Source organism: Macaca thibetana, chromosome 6 (assembly GCF_024542745.1).
Source record: "Macaca thibetana thibetana isolate TM-01 chromosome 6, ASM2454274v1, whole genome shotgun sequence".
NCBI lineage: Eukaryota > Metazoa > Chordata > Mammalia > Primates > Cercopithecidae > Macaca > Macaca thibetana.
This window is the reverse complement of record NC_065583.1, coordinates 31,578,064-31,597,023: the sequence shown is the minus strand read 5'-3', so window position 1 is coordinate 31,597,023 and position 18,960 is coordinate 31,578,064. Positions and strand designations below refer to the sequence as shown.

At 40.0% G+C, this 18,960-nt stretch overlaps 1 protein-coding gene across 1 annotated transcript in view; it reads left to right on the top strand.

Moving 5' to 3' along the window:
* SLC26A2 (solute carrier family 26 member 2) overlaps positions 1-17,567 on the top strand; it is a 33,754-nt gene extending 16,187 nt beyond the window's left edge. The window contains exons 2-3 of the mRNA XM_050793650.1: positions 7,803-8,526; positions 10,446-17,567. Of these exons, the coding sequence (XP_050649607.1) occupies positions 7,828-8,526; positions 10,446-11,966 (2,220 nt within the window). The 5' untranslated portion in view covers positions 7,803-7,827 and the 3' untranslated portion in view covers positions 11,967-17,567. The remainder of the gene's footprint in view (positions 1-7,802; positions 8,527-10,445) is intronic.
* The last annotated feature ends 1,393 nt before the right edge of the window (positions 17,568-18,960 follow it).

Below are 18,960 nucleotides of genomic sequence, written 5' to 3'. Positions count from 1 at the left end.
TTGAGCCTATGTGTGTCTCTGCATGTGAGATGGGTCTCCTGAATACAGCACACTGATGGGTCTTGACTGTTTATCCAGTGTGCCAGTCTGTGTCTTTTAATTGGAACATTTAGCCCATTTACATTTAAGGTTAATATTGTTATGTGTGAACTTGATCCTATCATTATGATGTTAGCTGGTTATTTTGCTCGTTAGTTGATGCAGTTTCTTCCTAGTATCGATGGTCTTTACAATTTGGCATGTTTTTGCAGTGGCTGGTACCGGTTGTTCCTTTCCATGTTTAGTGCTTCCTTCAGGAGCTCTTGTAAGGTAGGCCTGGTGGTGACACAATCTCTCAGCATTTGCTTGTCTGTAAAGGATTTTATTTCTCCTTCACTGATGAAGCTTAGTTTGGCTGGATATGAAATTCTGGGTTGAAAATTCTTTTCTTTAAGAATGTTGAATATTGGCCCCCACTGTCTTCTGGCTTGTAGCATTTCTGCCAAGAGATCCGCTGTTAGTCTGATGGGCTTCCCTTTGTGGGTAACCTGACCATTCTCTCTGGCTGCCCTTAACATTTTTTCCTTCATTTCAACTTTGGTGAATCTGACAATCAGGTGTCTTGGAATTGCTCTTCTTGAGGAGTATCTTTGTGGCGTTCTCTGTATTTCCTGAATTTGAATGTTGGTCTGCCTTGCTAGGTTGGGGAAGTTCTCCTGGATAATATCGTGCCAAGTGTTTTCCAACTTGGTTCCATTCTCCCTGTCACTTTCAGTAACACCAATGAGACGTAGATTTGGTCTTTTCACATATTTCTTAGAGGCTTTGTTCGTTTCTTTTTACTCTTTTTTCTCTAAACTTCTCTTCTTGCTTCATTTCACTCATTTGATCTTCAGTCACTGATACCTTTTCTTCCAGTTGATCGAATTGGCTACTGAAGCTTGTGCATGCGTCACGTAGTTCTTGTGCCATGGTTTTCATCTCTATCAGGTCATTTAAGGACTTCTCTACACTGGTTATTCTAGTTAGCCATTCGTCTAATCTTTTTTCAAGGTTTTTAGCTTCTTTGCGATGGGTTTGAACATCTTCCTTTAGTTCGCAGAAGTTTGATCGTCTGAAGCTTTCTTCTCTCCACTCATCAAAGTCATTCTCCGTCCATCTTTGCTGTGTTGCTGGCGAGGAGCTGCATTCCTTTGGAGGAGAAGAAGCGCTCTGATTTTTAGAATTTTCAGCTTTTCTGCTCTAGTTTCTCCCCATCTTTGTGGTTTTATCTATCTTTGGTCTTTGATGATGGTGACGTACAGATGGGGTTTTGGTGTGGATGTCCTTTCTGTTTGTTAGTTTTCCTTCTAACAGTCAGGACCCTCAGCTGCAGGTCTGTTGAAGTTTGCTGGAGGTCACTCAAGACCCTGTTTGCCTGGGTGTCACCAGCAGAGGCTGCAGAACAGCAAATATTGCAGAACAGCAAATGTTGCTGCCTAATCGTTCCTCTGGAAGCTTCGTCTCAAAGGGGCACCCGGCCATGTGAGGTGTCAGTCAGCCACTACTGTGAGGTGCCCCCCAGTTGGGCTACTTGGGGGTCAGAGACCCACTTGAGGAGGCAGTCTGTCTGTTCTCAGATTTCAGACTCCATGCTGGGAGAACCACTACCCTCCTCAAAGCTCAGTTGGAAATGCAGAAATCACCCGTCTTCTGCGTCGCTCAAGCTGGGAGCTGTAGACTGGAGCTGTTCCTATTCGGCCATCTTGGACGCTTCCCCATTCTCCATTTTAAACATAACATTCTCATTTCTGATTCTGTTCCTCCAACATTAGAACTATTGCTGTTTGTGTTTTCTTCTCCCTCACCCATATTCCAAGTCTTCTCTCATCCTTACAAACCTGACCTAGACTTCAGAGCCCAGGTTAAGATACATTCCTCCCTTAAAAACTGTCTAAACAAACTATTCTTAAACTCTTTCAGATTTCTCCCCTGCTTAGATGCCATAATCATAGTAGTCAGCAGCTTCTAGTTTTATTTAGCAGTGAGTTTGTAGCATACATACAGAGGTAAAACAAAGCATGATTATGGAACTTTGTGGGTTCAGACTGGTGGCTGAATTAGTTCTACTTTTTGACTGTTTCTGAGTGAATACGTAAGTTTCTAAGAGCTAGAGATGGGAAGGGACCATGGCCATGAATGTAGAGAGACAGAGAGTTGGGATCAAGATTGTTGATATTATTACTGGATCACTTTGCTTAGCAGCTAGGTGAAACCGGAATGTGTAGAGTAGCTGAATTTTAAGGTGTTCAGAAATATCTGAAATTAGAGAAGCTAATTAGATAGGTGGTAGGAATAGTACCATATTAAAAAAGGATCTATTCTTGGGATCCCAAAATATGCATATTTATTACCTTGCTCTGTCATTTATAGGCTGAATAAATTACTAAATTGAGCCAGTCCTTTCACTTTTAACCTATGTATGTCTTTATATTTAAAGTGGGTTTCAAGTAGACAGCATATACTTGGGTCTTATTTTTTAATCCTATCTGACAGTCTCCACTTTTAATTAGCATGTTTAGACCATTCGTATTTAATATGATATGTTTGGATTAAACTCTACCATCTTACTAGCTATTTTCCATTTGTTCCATCTGTTTTTTTTGTATTACCTTCCTTTACTTTCTCTTGAGTTGAGAGTTTTTTATGATTCTATTTTATCTCCACTATTATTATTTATACCTTTTTAAAAAATGTAGTGGTGGCCGGGCGCGGTGGCTCAAGCCTGTAATCCCAGCACTTTGGGAGGCGGAGATGGGTGGATCACGAGGTCAGGAGATCGAGACCATCCTGGCTAACACGGTGAAACCCCGTCTCTACTAAGAAATACTAAAAACTAGCCGGGCGCGGTGGCGGCGCCTGTAGTCCCAGCTACTCGGGAGGCTGAGGCAGGAGAATGGCGGGAACCCAGGAGGCGGAGCTTGCAGTGAGCTGAGATCTGGCCACTGCACTCCAGCCTGGGCGACAGAGCGAGACTCCGTCTCAAAAAAAAAAAAAAAAAAAAAAAAAAAAAAAAAAAAAAATGTAGTGGTTACTCTTAGGTTTAAATGTACATCTTTAATCAGAGCCTATGTTCAAATAAGATACCATTTCATATCTAGTGTAAGACCTTATAGTTTGCTGGGCATGGTGGCTCATGTCTGTAATCCCAGCACTTTGGGAGACCAAAGTAGGAGGATCACTTGAGCCCAGGAGTTTGAGACCAGCCTGGGCAATATATAGTGAGACCTCATCTCTATTTAAAAAATAATAATCAGAAAATTTTTAAAAAACTTTAAAATTCCTAATTCCCCCTCTCATTCTGTGTGATTGTTGTCACACATTTATTTTGCATATGCTGTAAAGTACATTCCCATTTTTGGTTTAAACAGTTACCTTTTAGAGCAATTAAAAATTTTTTAATTGAAAAAATGAATTTTACCTTATCTTCATTTGTTCCATTTCCTGGACTTCGTTATGTAGAACTGAATTTCTGATTGGTGTATTCTTTTTGGCTGAAGAACCTTCCTGAAACTGTCTCTCTCTGTGTGTGTCTCTCTGCCTGTTTCTCTCTTTCTCCCTCTCTCCTCTTCTCCTTCCCACTCCCTCTCTGTCTCTCTCCCTGTCTCCCCTCCTTTCTCTCTCCCCTTCTGCCCACATATATATGGTGCTGGTTGGCTGGCCTTAAATCCTCTCAGTGTTTATCTGAGAAAGTTTTTATTTCTTTTTCATATTTTATTTTATTTTATTTTATTTCATATGACAGAGTCTCTCTCTGTCACCCAGGCTAAAGTGCAGTGGTGTGACCATGGCTCATTGCAGCCTCAACCTCTTAGGCTCAAGCAGTCCTCCTATCTCAGCCTCCCAAGTAGCTGGGGCCACAGGCACACACCATCAGCCTGGCCTCTTATCTTTTAAAATATTTTTTCTAGGTAAAGAATTCTGTGTTAAAAGTTATATTTCTGGGGTCAGACGGGGTGGCTCACACCTGTAATCCTAGCACTTTGGGAGGTCAGGGTGGGAGGATCACTTGAGGCTAAGAGTTTGGGGACCAGCCTGGGGAGCTTAGTAGCAAGACCATGTCTCCACAAAAAAAGTTTAAAAATTAGCCAGGCGTGGTGGTGCACACCTGTAATCTTCGCTACTCAGGAGGCTGAGGTGGGACAATCACTTGAGCCCAGGAGTTCAAGGCCACAGTGAGCCATAATTGCATGCCACTGCACTTCAGCCTGGGCGACAGGTTAAGACCCTATTTCTAAAAAAGATACATATTTCTGTGATATAAAGATACCACTCCATCATGTTCTGGCCTCCATGATTTCCAATAAGAAGTCTGCTATAATTCTTATTTTTGTTTCTGTATAAGTAATATATGTTTTTTCTTTGTCTTCAGGATTTTCTCTTTATCTTTGTTTTCAGCAGCTTGAATGTCATATGTGTAGGTGAGGGTTTTTGTTTTCTTTTTGTTTTTGTATTTACTCTTCTTGGAATTCTCTGAAATTCTTGGAGATAGATTATATATTATATTTGTTATATATTATATATATATACACATACATATATATATATAAATTTTTTTTTTTGAGACGGAGTCTTGCTTTGTTGCCATGCTAGAGTGCAGTGGTGCCATCTTGGCTCACTGCAACCTCTGCCTCCCTGGTTCAGGCAATTCTCCTGCCTCAGCCTCCTGAGTAGCTGGGACAACAGGCACACGCCACCATGCCCAGCTCATTTTTGTATTTTTTTAGTAGAGACAGGGTTTCACAATGTTGGCCAGGAAGGTCTTGATCTCTTGACCTTGTGATCCGCCTGCCTTGAGCTCCGAAAGTGTTGGGATTACAGGCGTGAGACACCGCACCCGGCCTTTTTTCTTTTCTTTTCTTTTCTTTTCTTTTTTTTTTTTTTTTTCTTAAGAAGGAGTTTTCCTCTTGTTGCCCAGACTGGAGTGCAATGGCATGATCTTGGCTCACTGCAACCTCCAGTTCCTGGGTTCCAACGATTCTCCTGCCTCAGCCTCCCGAGTAGCTGGGATTACAGGTGTGTGCCACCACGCCGGGCTAATTTTGTATTTTTAGTGGAGGCCGGGTTTCACCATGTTGGTCAGGCTGTTGTCAACTTCCTGACCTCAGGTGACTTGGATCTATATTTTGATGTCTCTCATTAATTTTGGAAATTTCTTGGCCATTGTATCTTGAAATATTTCTTCTGCCCATTCTCTCTCTTTTGGTATACTAATTATGCATATGTTTGATACTTTGATGTGTCCCACAGCTCTTGGATGTTATGTTACATTGTTGACATTGGGGGTTTTTTGTTTTGTTTTGTTTTGTTATTTAAACTGTTTCTGCGTTTTAGTTTAGGTAATTTCTATTTACCTGTCTTTGAGTTCATTGATTCTTTCTTTAGCTTTCAGGTCTACTAATGATCCTATCAGAGGTATTCATCATCTCTGTTACTGTGTTTTTCACTTTTAGCATTCCTTGTTTGATTTTTCTCTTACAGTTTCCATTTCTTTGTTTTACTTTCTAGTATTAATTTTTATCTATATTCTTCCCAGATAGCAGCCATATAGGGCAAGGTTTGGATTCCATTAGTTTTTTCTTATGTGTCTTTTGCATATCTTAAGTTTGTAAAAACCTTTTGACCCAGAAATCACCAAGAGCTCTCCAAAACAGGACATTGGTGCACTCAAGCTAGCTCAAGAAAGCAGGAAATGACAGGAAAGTCGCAGACTGGTTGCATTGTGGAGCAAAGAGCTGCTGGGTGTATCCATCAACCTGATTGATTTTCTCGGGGCCAGTGGTCACCTTAGTCTATTCTTTCTTTCCTTATCTACTTCAGAAGACCATTAAAATATTTACTCTTGTTAAACCTAAACAAAATGAATATGGGTTACTTTTACATATCTTGTGTTCTTGAATAAGTCATAGGTCCTGGATTTTGGCAGTTTGTAACATTAGGTTTATGGAACCTCACAAGGGCCCATTTTTCTGTCAGTTCCAAAACAAGAAACTTCCTGAGTCCTTCATCTAAAATATATTGTCTCAGCTGGGCGCAGTGGCTCGTGCCTGTATTCCCAGCACTTTGGGAGGCTGAGGCGGTGGATCACCTGAGGTTAGGAGTTTGAGACTAGCCTGACCAATATGGTGAAACCCTGTCTCTACTAAAAATGCAAAAATTAGCCAGGGGTGGTGGCTTGTACTTGTAATCCCAGCTACTCAGGATGCTGAGATAGGAGAATTGCTTGAACCCAGGAGGCAGAGGTGGCAGTGAGCCAAGATAGAACCACTGCACTCCAGCCTGGGCGACAGAGTGAAACTCTATCTCAAAAAAAAAGAATTGTCTCTATCTGGCCACAGTCACAAATGTTTGTTCATTTGTTCATTCATTCATTCAAATGTTTTGTAAGCCTGCTATCTCAGTGTTACTACATTACATTCAGATTACACTGATGAACAACATGTCTTTCCTCCAGGAGCTAGAGAGATTCCTACTCCACTAATACAAGGGTGTGGTTAGTACTATGATGGAGGTGCAACATGCTATGGGACACAGAGGGTGTAGTATTTCGTTTGGGCTAGGGGAGATGGGTTAGTGCTTTCGGAAAAGGTAGCATTGTAACTGGGTTTTAAAAAAATTATTAGGATCATGACAGGCGAAGAGGTAGATGGCCATTCTAAGCTAAGTAAACAGCGTATGTAAAGGCACTAATTCGTGAAGTAGTTGGTAAACAATTTATGCTCTAATCCTTTGAGAGCCTGGTTCATTTTCTTCTCTTACTCTGGTTATTAGACTTATTATTTGTTGTTGTCCTTTCTCTCTTTTTGGCATTCTTACCTCCCTTATTTTCCTGTAGTTCCTAATGGTAGATCTTATGGCATTAGTTTTATAGTCTAGGACACAGAGATGGAGGATCACCTGTATTGCCTCCCAGTGGAAGTGCAGGGCAACATTATTTCTCTATTCAACCTGTGTTTCAGAGTGTGTACTTAGAATAGTACAGTGAATCTTGCATGAATGTGGGCCCTGCCCACAGGGCAGATGACTCCATACTAGAACATAGTGGAATAGACCAAAACCTTCTACAGCATGTATGAGACACTTGGCCCATTGACCCTATTCATGCCCTTTACATTCAGCACCCTCATATTGACTTCTCTCCTCTTTCCTACCAAGCAAGGGAGTACTGTTCAAAGATGCAAATGCATTCTGCCTTAGTTTCTTTTTATTGCCAAAAACATTTATCTTTACCTTGCAAACTACTTTTTCTTCTATTTATTTTCAACATTTAGCAGGTTGTTTACAAAGGGACCAAAAGATAAAAAAGGACCATCTTCCTTGTTTCAGGGACTGGTAGGTCAGGGTTAAGGTTAAGGTAGGGGTTAAGACCAGATCCTATTTTGCAGTCTGCCTGGGAGGTGAAAAACCTGGGAAGAAGACCACTGGTAGCATATGTATGGAAAGGAGACAGGCTGCCCTTACATCTTTTCCGGAGGAAAAACTGTCAGGGGGAGCCAGGCATATATGGAGAAGAATCCTTAATGGTTTATACTCTTGGGAAGTCCTGTACCCAGCCAGTTACTTGCTTTGACTTGGCTATTTATGGTCTGGTTCTGGTCTTTTTTTTTCCCCTAACCAAGACAAATGAGGCTCAATTAAAGAAAAGGGACATAAGATACCTATTCCAAAATGGAATTCCTCTGAACTCTCATGCAATGACAAGTAGAATTGTTAGTCTGTGTGAGCACTGAGAATTACTTTATTGATGAACACTGGTATTTACACTGGCATTTTCTCTGGTGTAGGAAGCTGAACCATCTATCTCCAGAAATGTCTTCGGAAAGTAAAGAGCAACATGACCTTTCACCCAGAGACTCAACTGAAGGAAATGACAGTTCTCCATCTGGGATCCATCTGGAGCTTCAAAGGGAATCAAGTACTGACTTCAAGCAATTTGAGACCAATGATCAATGCAGACCTTATCATAGGATCCTTATTGAGTGTCAAGAGAAATCAGATACAAACTTCAAGGAGTTTGTTATTAAAAAGCTGCAGAAGAATTGCCAGTGCAGTCCAGCCAAAGCCAAAAATATGATTTTAGGTTTCCTTCCTATTTTGCAGTGGCTCCCAAAATACGACCTAAAGAAAAACATTTTAGGGGATGTGATGTCGGGCTTGATTGTGGGCATATTATTGGTGCCCCAGTCCATTGCTTATTCCCTGCTGGCTGGCCAAGAACCTGTCTATGGTCTGTACACATCTTTTTTTGCCAGCATCATTTATTTCCTCTTGGGTACCTCCCGTCACATCTCTGTGGGCATTTTTGGAGTACTGTGCCTTATGATTGGTGAGACAGTTGACCGAGAGCTACAGAAAGCTGGCTATGACAATGCCCATAGTGCTCCTTCCTTAGGAATGGTTTCAAATGGGAGCATGTTATTAAATCACACATCAGAGAGGATATGTGACAAAAGTTGCTATGCAATTATGGTTGGCAGCTCTGTAACATTTATGGCTGGAGTTTATCAGGTAAGGAGCAATGAAACAATTGGTTATTTCTAGAAAAGTAGTCTAGTACATGAAATCTCATATCTGTAAGGGATCGTAGGAATCACAATAATTAAAGCTACCATTTATTGAGAGTTCAGGATGTATGAAGGGTAGAGGCAAAATTCAAACCTTAACCTTGACTCCACAGGTAACATAAGGCTGGTTCACTGGACCTCCACCACCCAGTACAACTCCTTAATTTTACATGTCAGAAAATCTTGGCTTTGCTTGAGATTATTTGTGGCTGGTTATTGGCAGAGTCAGCATTAGCAGTGAGGCAAGTAGGTAACAAAATGGGGGTTGAGAGTGCAGGAGTTTTTCACTTTTTTTTTTTTTTTGGAGACAGGGTCTCACTTTGTCACCCAGGCTGGAGTGCAGTGGCACTATCTTAGTTCACTGCACCCTCCGCCTCCCTGGCTCAAGCAATCCTTGTACCTCAACCTCCTGAGTAGCTAGGACTACAGGCACATGCTACCATGCCTGGCTAATTTTTTTTTTTTTTTTTTTTTTTTTTTGTAGAGATAGGGTTTTGCCATGTTGCCCAGGCTAGTTTCAAACTCCTGAGCTCAAGCAATCCTCCCGTCTTGGCCTCCCAAAGTGCTGGGATTATAGGTGTGAGCCACCACACCCAGCCTCAAATTCTAAATGTCTCTTACCTTCCATTAGAATTACTGATCTATTGAGTGACTCTTACTAAAGGTAGTGGTTGTCTTGGAATGTTGGGGAGGGAGGAAAAAAGTTGGGGACCACAGTTTCATATTATCAGCCAGGAGAAAGGATAAGAAATCAAATTCTTGAGTCTCCCATAGAATCCACTAATCTGTCATTATCATCATGCCCCTGGCTTTGGCATCCAGGAGTCAGTGCCAGGATTAAACCTTCTCTAATGCAGGCATTTCAAACCAACAAGAGGAGGGGAAGAGTAGCTCACTTTAGTTGGAGATCAGGTGAGTGGGGAGGGAGAGTGAAGATGGTGTGAAGAAGAGCTGTGCTTCTCAGAGTCTACTTATTTATTATTTACTCATTTATTTATAAAGAGACAGGGTCTCTCTATGACCAACCTAGGTTGGTCTCAAACTCCTGGGCTCAAGTGATCCTCTCAACACTGCCTCCCCCAATGCTGAGCCATCACGCCCAGCCAACTTTTGCCTTTTTGTTAGTATGTCTTACCAAGAAGGAGGAAGGCATAACAATTCTGAAAACTTATAGATGGAGGAGAATATAAAGAAGTAAAATTTTAGAATTTTTATTAATATGGGAGACAGTGTGGCATAAGTACATATATACTGCGTGAGAATGGTTTCTTAGTATGAGGTTAAAGATAATTCTACAATAATTTCTAAAGTGTGATTCTATTTTGATGTAAATCTGGTTTTTTGTTTTACCAATTAAAACTTCACTTGTACACTTGCTCTTAGCCAAGGGGCTAAGAAAGCAGTAAGACTTCACTTTTACAGTAGTGATTTATAATTTAAGGAAAATACATGGTTTCTTAACTAGAAGAATTTTTTCCAATTTGAAGTTTTCTTGTGGATCCTTGAGAATGTTTTTCTTTTAAAAGAAGTCTGTTCTTTGTGATGGGAAAAATGAAAAATAAAAATAAAAGAGGTCTGAACCTTTTCAAGTTTAAGAAACATTGTATGAAAAGAAAGAAATCTAAAGTTCCTGTCTCACCTGGGCTAATAAGTAACAGTGTGACCTTGGGCAAGTTGCTTAGCCCTTTAAACATAATTTTCGTATTTGTAAAATGAGAAGATTGATGTATGATTGTGTTTATTCTAGCACTGACATTCTGTGATGCTCTGATGATATGTCTGCATGCAAGAAATATCAGGATAATACAAACTTTAAAAGTTCTTTTCCATTTATATTTAACATTTCTATATCCTTCCTTCCAGGTAGCGATGGGCCTCTTTCAAGTGGGTTTTGTTTCTGTCTACCTCTCAGATGCCTTGCTGAGTGGATTTGTCACTGGTGCCTCCTTCACTATTCTTACATCTCAGGCCAAGTATCTCCTTGGGCTCAACCTTCCTCGGAGTAATGGTGTGGGCTCACTCATCACTACCTGGATACATGTCTTCAGAAACATCCATAAGACCAATCTCTGTGATCTTATCACCAGCCTTTTGTGCCTTTTGGTTCTTTTGCCAACCAAAGAACTCAATGAACACTTCAAGTCCAAGCTTAAGGCACCGATTCCTATTGAACTTGTTGTTGTTGTGGCAGCCACATTAGCCTCTCATTTTGGAAAACTACATGAGAATTATAATTCTAGTATTGCTGGACATATTCCCACTGGGTTTATGCCACCCAAAGTACCAGAATGGAACCTAATTCCTAGTGTGGCTGTAGATGCAATAGCTATTTCCATCATTGGTTTTGCTATCACTGTATCACTTTCTGAGATGTTTGCCAAGAAACATGGTTACACGGTCAGAGCAAACCAGGAAATGTATGCCATTGGCTTTTGTAATATCATCCCTTCCTTCTTCCACTGTTTTACTACCAGTGCAGCTCTTGCAAAGACATTAGTTAAAGAATCAACAGGCTGCCAAACTCAGCTTTCTGGTGTGGTAACAGCCCTGGTTCTTTTGTTGGTCCTCCTAGTAATAGCTCCTTTATTCTATTCCCTTCAAAAAAGTGTCCTTGCTGTGATCACAATTGTAAATCTACGGGGAGCCCTTCGTAAATTTAGGGATCTACCCAAAATGTGGAATATTAGTAGAATGGATACAGTTATCTGGTTCGTTACTATGCTCTCCTCTGCACTGCTAAGTACTGAAATAGGCCTACTTGTTGGGGTTTGTTTTTCTATGTTTTGTGTCATCCTCCGCACTCAGAAGCCAAAGAGTTCATTGCTTGGCTTGGTGGAAGAGTCTGAGGTCTTTGAATCCGTGTCTGCTTATAAGAACCTTCAGACTAAGCCAGGCATCAAGATTTTCCGCTTTGTAGCCCCTCTCTATTACATAAACAAAGAATGTTTTAAATCTGCTTTATACAAACAAACTGTCAACCCAATCTTAATAAAGGTGGCTTGGAAGAAGGCAGCAAAGAGAAAGATCAAAGAGGAAGTAGTGACTCCTGGTGGAATCCAGGATGAAATGTCAGTGCAACTTTCCCATGATCCCTTGGAGCTGCATACTATAGTGATTGACTGCAGTGCAATTCAATTTTTAGATACAGCAGGGATCCACACACTAAAAGAAGTTCGCAGAGATTATGAAGCCATTGGAATCCAGGTTCTGCTGGCTCAGTGCAATCCGTCTGTGAGGGATTCCCTAACCAAGGGAGAATATTGCAAAAAGGAAGAAGAAAACCTTCTCTTCTATAGTGTGTATGAAGCGATGGCTTTTGCAGAAGTATCTAAAAATCAGAAAGGAATATATGTTCCCAATGGTCTGAATCTTAGTAGTGTTTAATTGAGAAAGTAGATAGAAGAATGTCTAGCCAATAGGTTAAGATTTCAAATGTCCAACATTTCCCAGTTCCACAGTGGAAAATTTTGCACACTTGAAATTTTAACCAAGTGGCTAGATATTATTCCTTCTTTGAAGCTAATGGCATTTGTATATACACACTGCGGCAGAGCTTGCAGCTGGACAGAGTCAAAAAGAAGAAAATGTGGTTTCAGGTTTTCTTGCAGATATGAAGTGTTCTTGGAATGCAATAAGTATGTACTGAATTGAACTGTAAAGTAGCTCCAAAACTTAATTACTGTCCTGTTTTAGGGGTTATACATTTGGATTCTTCATTCTCCAAGAGATGAAGTGGTGAAGTTGGGATTTGCATTGGAAGTGCTGTAGACTTCTTTATGTGGCTCAGTGGAGAAAGAGGAAAAGAATGTTGCACCTGCTCTAGTACCAATAGGTCAAGAGGCTTCTGGATCACAAAGTCATAACTAGACAGGTTTGTTCTTGTAGTTCTCTATTCCCAGTCTTTGCTCCCCAGATGGCAGTAGTTTTTAGTAGGAAAGTGCCATTCCTGTCCTTAAGGCACAGTCTTATCAGAAGTCTAACACCTGGGCAGGTTTGTAACATCCTGAGAGCCAGCCTGACATTAGACAGAATACCCTTTGTAATACACTGGACATTTTTAATCTTGCCTTTCTGTTTAGGATAAATAGGTAAGCACAAAGAGCTCTTCAAAATCAGAAAAACAATAGGAGTCCTTCCTTGTCTTTTCTGTGATCTCTGTCCGTCCTTGTTTCTGAGAATTTCTCCACCATTAAGCTCTGTTTTAGCTTTCAATTATTCTAGTTTGTTTCCCACAGAATCTTTCCTAAACTGGTAATTTTGTCAGTGACAATCTTGTCAGTCAGCAATTTCTAACAGCATTTTAAATGAGTTCGATGTACAGTAAATATTGATGACAATGACAGCTTTTAACTCTTCAAGTCACCTAAAGCTATTATGCAGGAGGATTTAGAAGGATCACATTCATGAAACCCAAGTGCCATGGGTGTATTATTCATGATAGCTGGCCTACAGGTCATGAATTGAATAATTTCCTTTTAAAAAGCAAGAATGTCCAACATTGAAAGTTTATAGTTTTATATTTGGACCTTGAAAGGTAAGAAAAAACCAGGCTCTCCAAAGTTAGGAATAGGGAACTAATTTATGAAACAGCCCTCTTTTTTTAAAAAAAAAAAAAGCAAACTGCAAAAGCACAAAATCATTTTTCAATCTGTTCCCAGATTCTAAACAATTTTAAATATTTATGAGAAGCAAATCCTATGTGTAGGGCATCTGTTGGAGTGGGATGCTTTTAGACATAAATATTAAGTATGTACATGTTTAATATGTATATTTAAAATGCATATATATTTTATATCTCTATTATCCTATATAGATATATATAACTTAGCTTTATTGTTAGCTCCATAAGCTGCCAGTGTTGCTTTTCTGTTGGTAGAGCTCTCCCATTTGGTGACATGGAAAATACCTTTCCATTATCACAGCAAAGCAGTCGCTCAGTAGAAAGTCTAGATTTCTGTCTTATAGGTGATTCACGTTATAATTAAATGTAGACTTCCTGAATTTTGACATCCTTTTAGAACTGGGGTCTGGAATTCCAGAAATGTTAATTGCTGCTTGTATTTGTGCTTGTTTGTTTTTAGCCAGTATTTGCCCTTTCTATCCAACCTTATGAATAATAGCAGTAAAATCACAGTATCTTGGTCAGTCTTTATTTTTTTCCTTTTTTCTTTTTTAAGAGACAGTCATCCAGGCCAGAGTGCAGTGTGATCATAGCTCACTGAAGCTTCCAACTCCTGGGCTCAAGTGATCCTTCCACTTTGGCCTCCTGAGTATCTTAACCATAGGTATGAATCACCACACACTGCTAATTTTTTAAATTTTTTCTAGAGATGGGGTCTCACTGTATTGCCCTGGCTGGTCTCAAACTTCAGGCTCAAGCAATCCTTCAGCCTCAGCCTCCCAGAGTGTTGGGATTACAGGTGTGAGCCACTGCAGTTGGCCAAGTTACTTGTTTTTAATCTCTCTTGCCCTTCTCCCAAGGCAGGCTTAAGTTGAGACTATTAAAGGTGTCTAATACCCTGTAACAGAGTAATGAATACATGCTTAAGACGTTTTAATTAGCCAACACCAACACAGCAAAAAATATAATTCCAGCCAGACTTTGGAAAATCCCTCAGAAGCAGGGATAACAGGATTTGACCTTTACCAGCAATTTCTGTCCATATGTGGATGTAAACAGTTCTGGAACGTTATGTATGCAGTTAGCGAATCCTTGAATTATGTTCTGGTTTGTACTTGTCCCATCCATCCAGACAAACAAGAGATTCTGCTTTTGGTAGCCATTTGTAGAAACATTTAAGATGTCACTGGAATTTACATTTCATCCTCTCTACTTGGGTTGAGGTTGCCTGTATTTGGATATTGTTAAAAATGTTTTGGTTGCTGATATTCAGAGGAATCAAACCTGGAACCAGAGCCTAATTTGCCAATAAAAAAACCGTTTTTGGCCAGGCACAGTGACTCATGCCTGTGATCCCAGTACGCTGGGAGGCCGAGGTGGGTGGATCACCTGAAGTCAGGAGTTCGAGACCATCTTGGCTAACACTGGGAAACCCCGTCTCTACTAAAAATACAAAAAATTAGCGGGGCGTGGTGGCACGTGCCTGTAGTCCCAGCTACTCAGTAGGCTGAGGCAGGAGAATCACTTGAACCCGGGAGGCAGAGGTTGCAGTAAGCCGAGACTGTGTCACTGCACTCCAGCCTGGGTGACAGAGCGAGACTCCGTCTCAAACAAAAAATGTTTTCATTTGCTCTCTTGACCAAAGGCTAGGACTTTAGTTCATGAGGCGTTATTTTAAACACTATATTGATACAAAAATATCTTGCTTACTCTAAACTTTAGAGTCTAAATGAAGCATTTTCTCAGTGATTACTGACATATACAAAATTCTGAATATCATAAAATGGTTACCATTTAATTGAAATGTAGTGTGGTATACTCTTGATGGTTAGAACTCTTACAGCCTTATATATTTTTAAAGTTGTTACACCCAGAGGGTTGGAGTGTGCCAGTGCACAGGTAGACTAAGGAAAACATTGTAGAGGAGTGAAGAGAATAGACATTGAAAAGACTATTATCTGACCAGTGGAGGCAGAAAAGAGAGGAACCCAGTTGAATAGGATCCAATCCCCGGTTAGCCCCCACACAATAATAGGGAGACAAGGATTAGGAGCCATACCTCTGAGAACAAGGTCTCTTTATAGAGCAAATTTCTCTTTCTAGAAGGGGAGCGTCACAGGGTCACAGATTCACCAAAGCTGAAAGGGCTGAGGAGCTCATGGTAGCCTGGGTTGACCTACTCTGGAGCATGGTGTCTTTCTTCTAAACTGAGTGACTGTAGTACTATCTGTGCCTCTGATGGAATAAAACTGATAGATGTCTAATTTCTTTTTTAAGTAGGACCAAAAGAAAACAAGATTTAGATAGTCTGACTTTGCTTTTAAACAACAGCAGACATTGCAAGTCAAAATTGTTGTCAAATTTACATATGGTAAATGATGAACTTTAAAAATGTGTCCAGGTGTTAGATGAGTTCATTAGACTATTTTAATGCTAATTGCTAGTACGTTTTAACAAGAACAGCAATTATCTGCTGTGGTATTTCCTTAGTAATTGGTCATTTAAGAACATGTTAGGGTTAGCCCTGATCTGAATATAAAAGTGAGAAAAGGGCTACAGTGCATTTCTTGGTAACTTAAATTGAGTCTTGAAGTTGTAACGATCCATTTGGAGTTCTGTGATCCTTATTGTTCTTAATGAATTGTGTTTCTCTATGTATTGTTACAGATGAGCCATAGGTTTCTTTGTATCAATGTAGACATTACTTCAGATACCTCTGAGGACCCAGCCAGCAGTCTAGGACCCTGGGCCAAGTGCTGGGACTATGGTACTAAATCCAGTAGATGGACTGTGTAGTAACTCTCCCAGGGAACGCACTGGGGTACTTAGGGAGGTGCTTTGTGGAGCATGTTGAAGCTTTGACTGAGATCTGAGCAGGAGGCAGTGATGTCCCTGGTCTATTCAGGGAAAGATTTCACTGGAAATGGTAAACATCCAATTGACAGGATTTAGATTTCGCTTAGTTTTTCTGCTTTTTAATGTGTCTCTCCCCCATCTCAGTGTTTTCTTTATCCATTCTAGTGATGCCTTATTTGAAACTGGGCTTAAACTGCAAAAAGAATGAAGTTGGATTTAGGAAGCTGTTAGATCATTGAGTGGCATTAAGAGTGAAATTTCACTGGCAGTGAAATTTCCTTGAGCCTAAAATAAAATAAAAAAAAATTTTTAAAGAATCAGTTTTTTAAATTAAAAAAATAGAAAGCTGTTAGGCTCCTAATTTGTGGGTTTTTTTTTTTTTTTTTTTTTTGTAAAAACAGTTTAGATAATCCTGAATGGAATCATTAACTTGGGTGCTAATTACAAGAATGAAAATTATAATGGAAAAGGATAAAATAATATACCAGCTGGTTTGTTACTATAGTCCATGTATTAAAATACTGTTGAAATATGTTAAAGGTAAATTTTTAAGGTTTAAAAACTTTTAGTAACTTTCAGGGATGCAGAATTTAGATGTTGGAGGTGGGGAGATTTATTTTTATAAGGTAATTTTTATCCTGATAAAGACTTAAAAAAAAGTTTTGCAACTGAAATTTTAAAGTAAACATGTTAAACACAAAAAGTAAAATAAGCATTATAGTAAATAGTGGATTCTCTGGTGTGTATTTTTTATCTTAGTGTTATAAAATTGGAAAAGAATGGACTGAAGTGTAAAAACTAGAATAATGAAGGACACTAAAACGCCTTTATTGTAGATACTATGTTTGTAAGTCTGTAGATAAGCAGCTTAAGCCAAAAAGGTCTTTCAACTGAAACTTTAATCAACTTATTTTGGAGATGTTCTTTTCCCTTGTCTCATGCGCCATCCCTAAAATAATAAGATACATGGGATCAAACAGCCCTTGCCTTTTCAACACAAATCAGTTGGAAAATTATGATTTGAGTCCTGTTGTTGCCATGGCTTCTGTTTCTCAGAAATGAGTGTATATGAACATACCGATCTATGTAATAGACTACTTTTTTTGGTCTTCTTTGCAACTTTGTATACAAACCAAGACAATATCAGGGTGACAGGTGAATGAACTTAAATTCTCAGTCTTGTCTATTCACCAAAAAAGTATACTGCCTGTTTTTTCTTTAATTATTCAAGGTTGATGACTTTTAGGAACATGTTTTATCCTGTATTTTTTAATTAAAGCAAGTGCCTTGATGTAATTCCATGTAAATCATTGCTTAACCCTCTTATGGGATGAGGATGAGTTATGAATGTATTGCAGCCTACTGGAAAGAAGGGGGAGTTGGTTAATAGCAGATACTTTTCTTCTAGAAGGTTATGTTTTATGCTGTTTATTATGTAAGATCCTGTATATGTGTTGAGATTTAGAGGTTTCATTTATTTTATCTGCTAATAAATTGTTACTCTAATACTACATTACTCTGTATTTAAATTATTTAAGTGCAAGGAGGGTTCTGACTAAAACACATTTAGGCTCCAGTGAGTTTTAAAATACCATCTGTTGGCCAGGCTCAGTGGCTCACACCTATAATCCTAGCATTTTGGGAGGCTGAGGTGGGCGGATCACCTGAGGTCAGGAGTTCGAGACCAGCCTGGCCAACATGGTGAAACCCTGTCTCTACTAAAAAAGCAAAAATCAGCTGGGTTTGGTAGTGAACACCTGTAGTCCCAGCTACTCAGGAGGCTGGGGCATGAAAATTGCTTGAATCTGCGAGGCAGAGGTTGCAGTGAGCTGAGATCACGCCACTGCACTCCAGGCTGGATGACAGAGTGAGACTCTGTCTCAAAAAAATGTATAAATAAAATAAAATATCATCTGTTAGGCTGGGCGTGGTGGCTCATGCCTGTAATCTCAGAACTTTGGGAGGCTGAGGCAGGTGGATCATGAGGTCAGGAGTTCAAGACCAGCTTGGCCAAGATGGTGAAACCCCGTCTCTACTAAAAATACAAAAATTAGCCGGGCATGGTGGCAGAGGCCTGTAATCCTAGCTACTCAGGAGGCTGCGGCAGAGAATTGCTTGAACCCAGGAGTCAGGTTGCAGTGAGCCGAGATCAGGCCATTGCACTCCAGCCTGGATGACAGAGCAAGACTTCACCTAAAAATAAATAAATAAAATAAAATAATCATCTGTTACATTTGGAGAGTAATTCAGTCATTAATGTTTCCCAGCTATAACAAAAGGATCTGTCCTCAGAGAAGGACATAAAGAAATCCAATTCTTTTTCCTTTATGGTCTTGAATGAGTCAGTTAACCCTTTGGTGAAGAGGGGAGGAAGACTAGATTACTTGAGGACCCTTTTTGTTTTTTGTTTGTTTGTTTGTTTTGAGACAGGGTCTTGCCCTGTCGCTCAGGCTAGAAGTGCAGTGGCGCAATCATGGCTCACTGCAGTCTCGACCTGGGCTTAAGCAATCCTCCTGCTTCAGCCTCCTGAGTAGCTGGGACTATAGGTGTATGCCACCACACTCCGGCTAATCTTTTCTATTTTTTGTAGAGATGGGGTTTTACCATGTTACCCAGGCTGATCTTGAACTTCTGGGCTCAAGCGTTCCTCCCGCCTTGGCCTTCCGAAATGCTGGGATTATAGGCATGCATGACTCCTATTCCATACAGTGCTGGGATCAGAAAGCCCAATTTTGGATCATGTTTTACTACTATCTTAACTCTTGAGTTTGGACAAGTGACCTTTGAGCCACATTTTTTTCCATCAGTAAATACAGGCCAACACCTTCTGAAGACTAAGTGAGAGAACTAGGAGTAGATTCCTGACTGGAGCACACCACTTTGTAAGGAATAGAACACTAC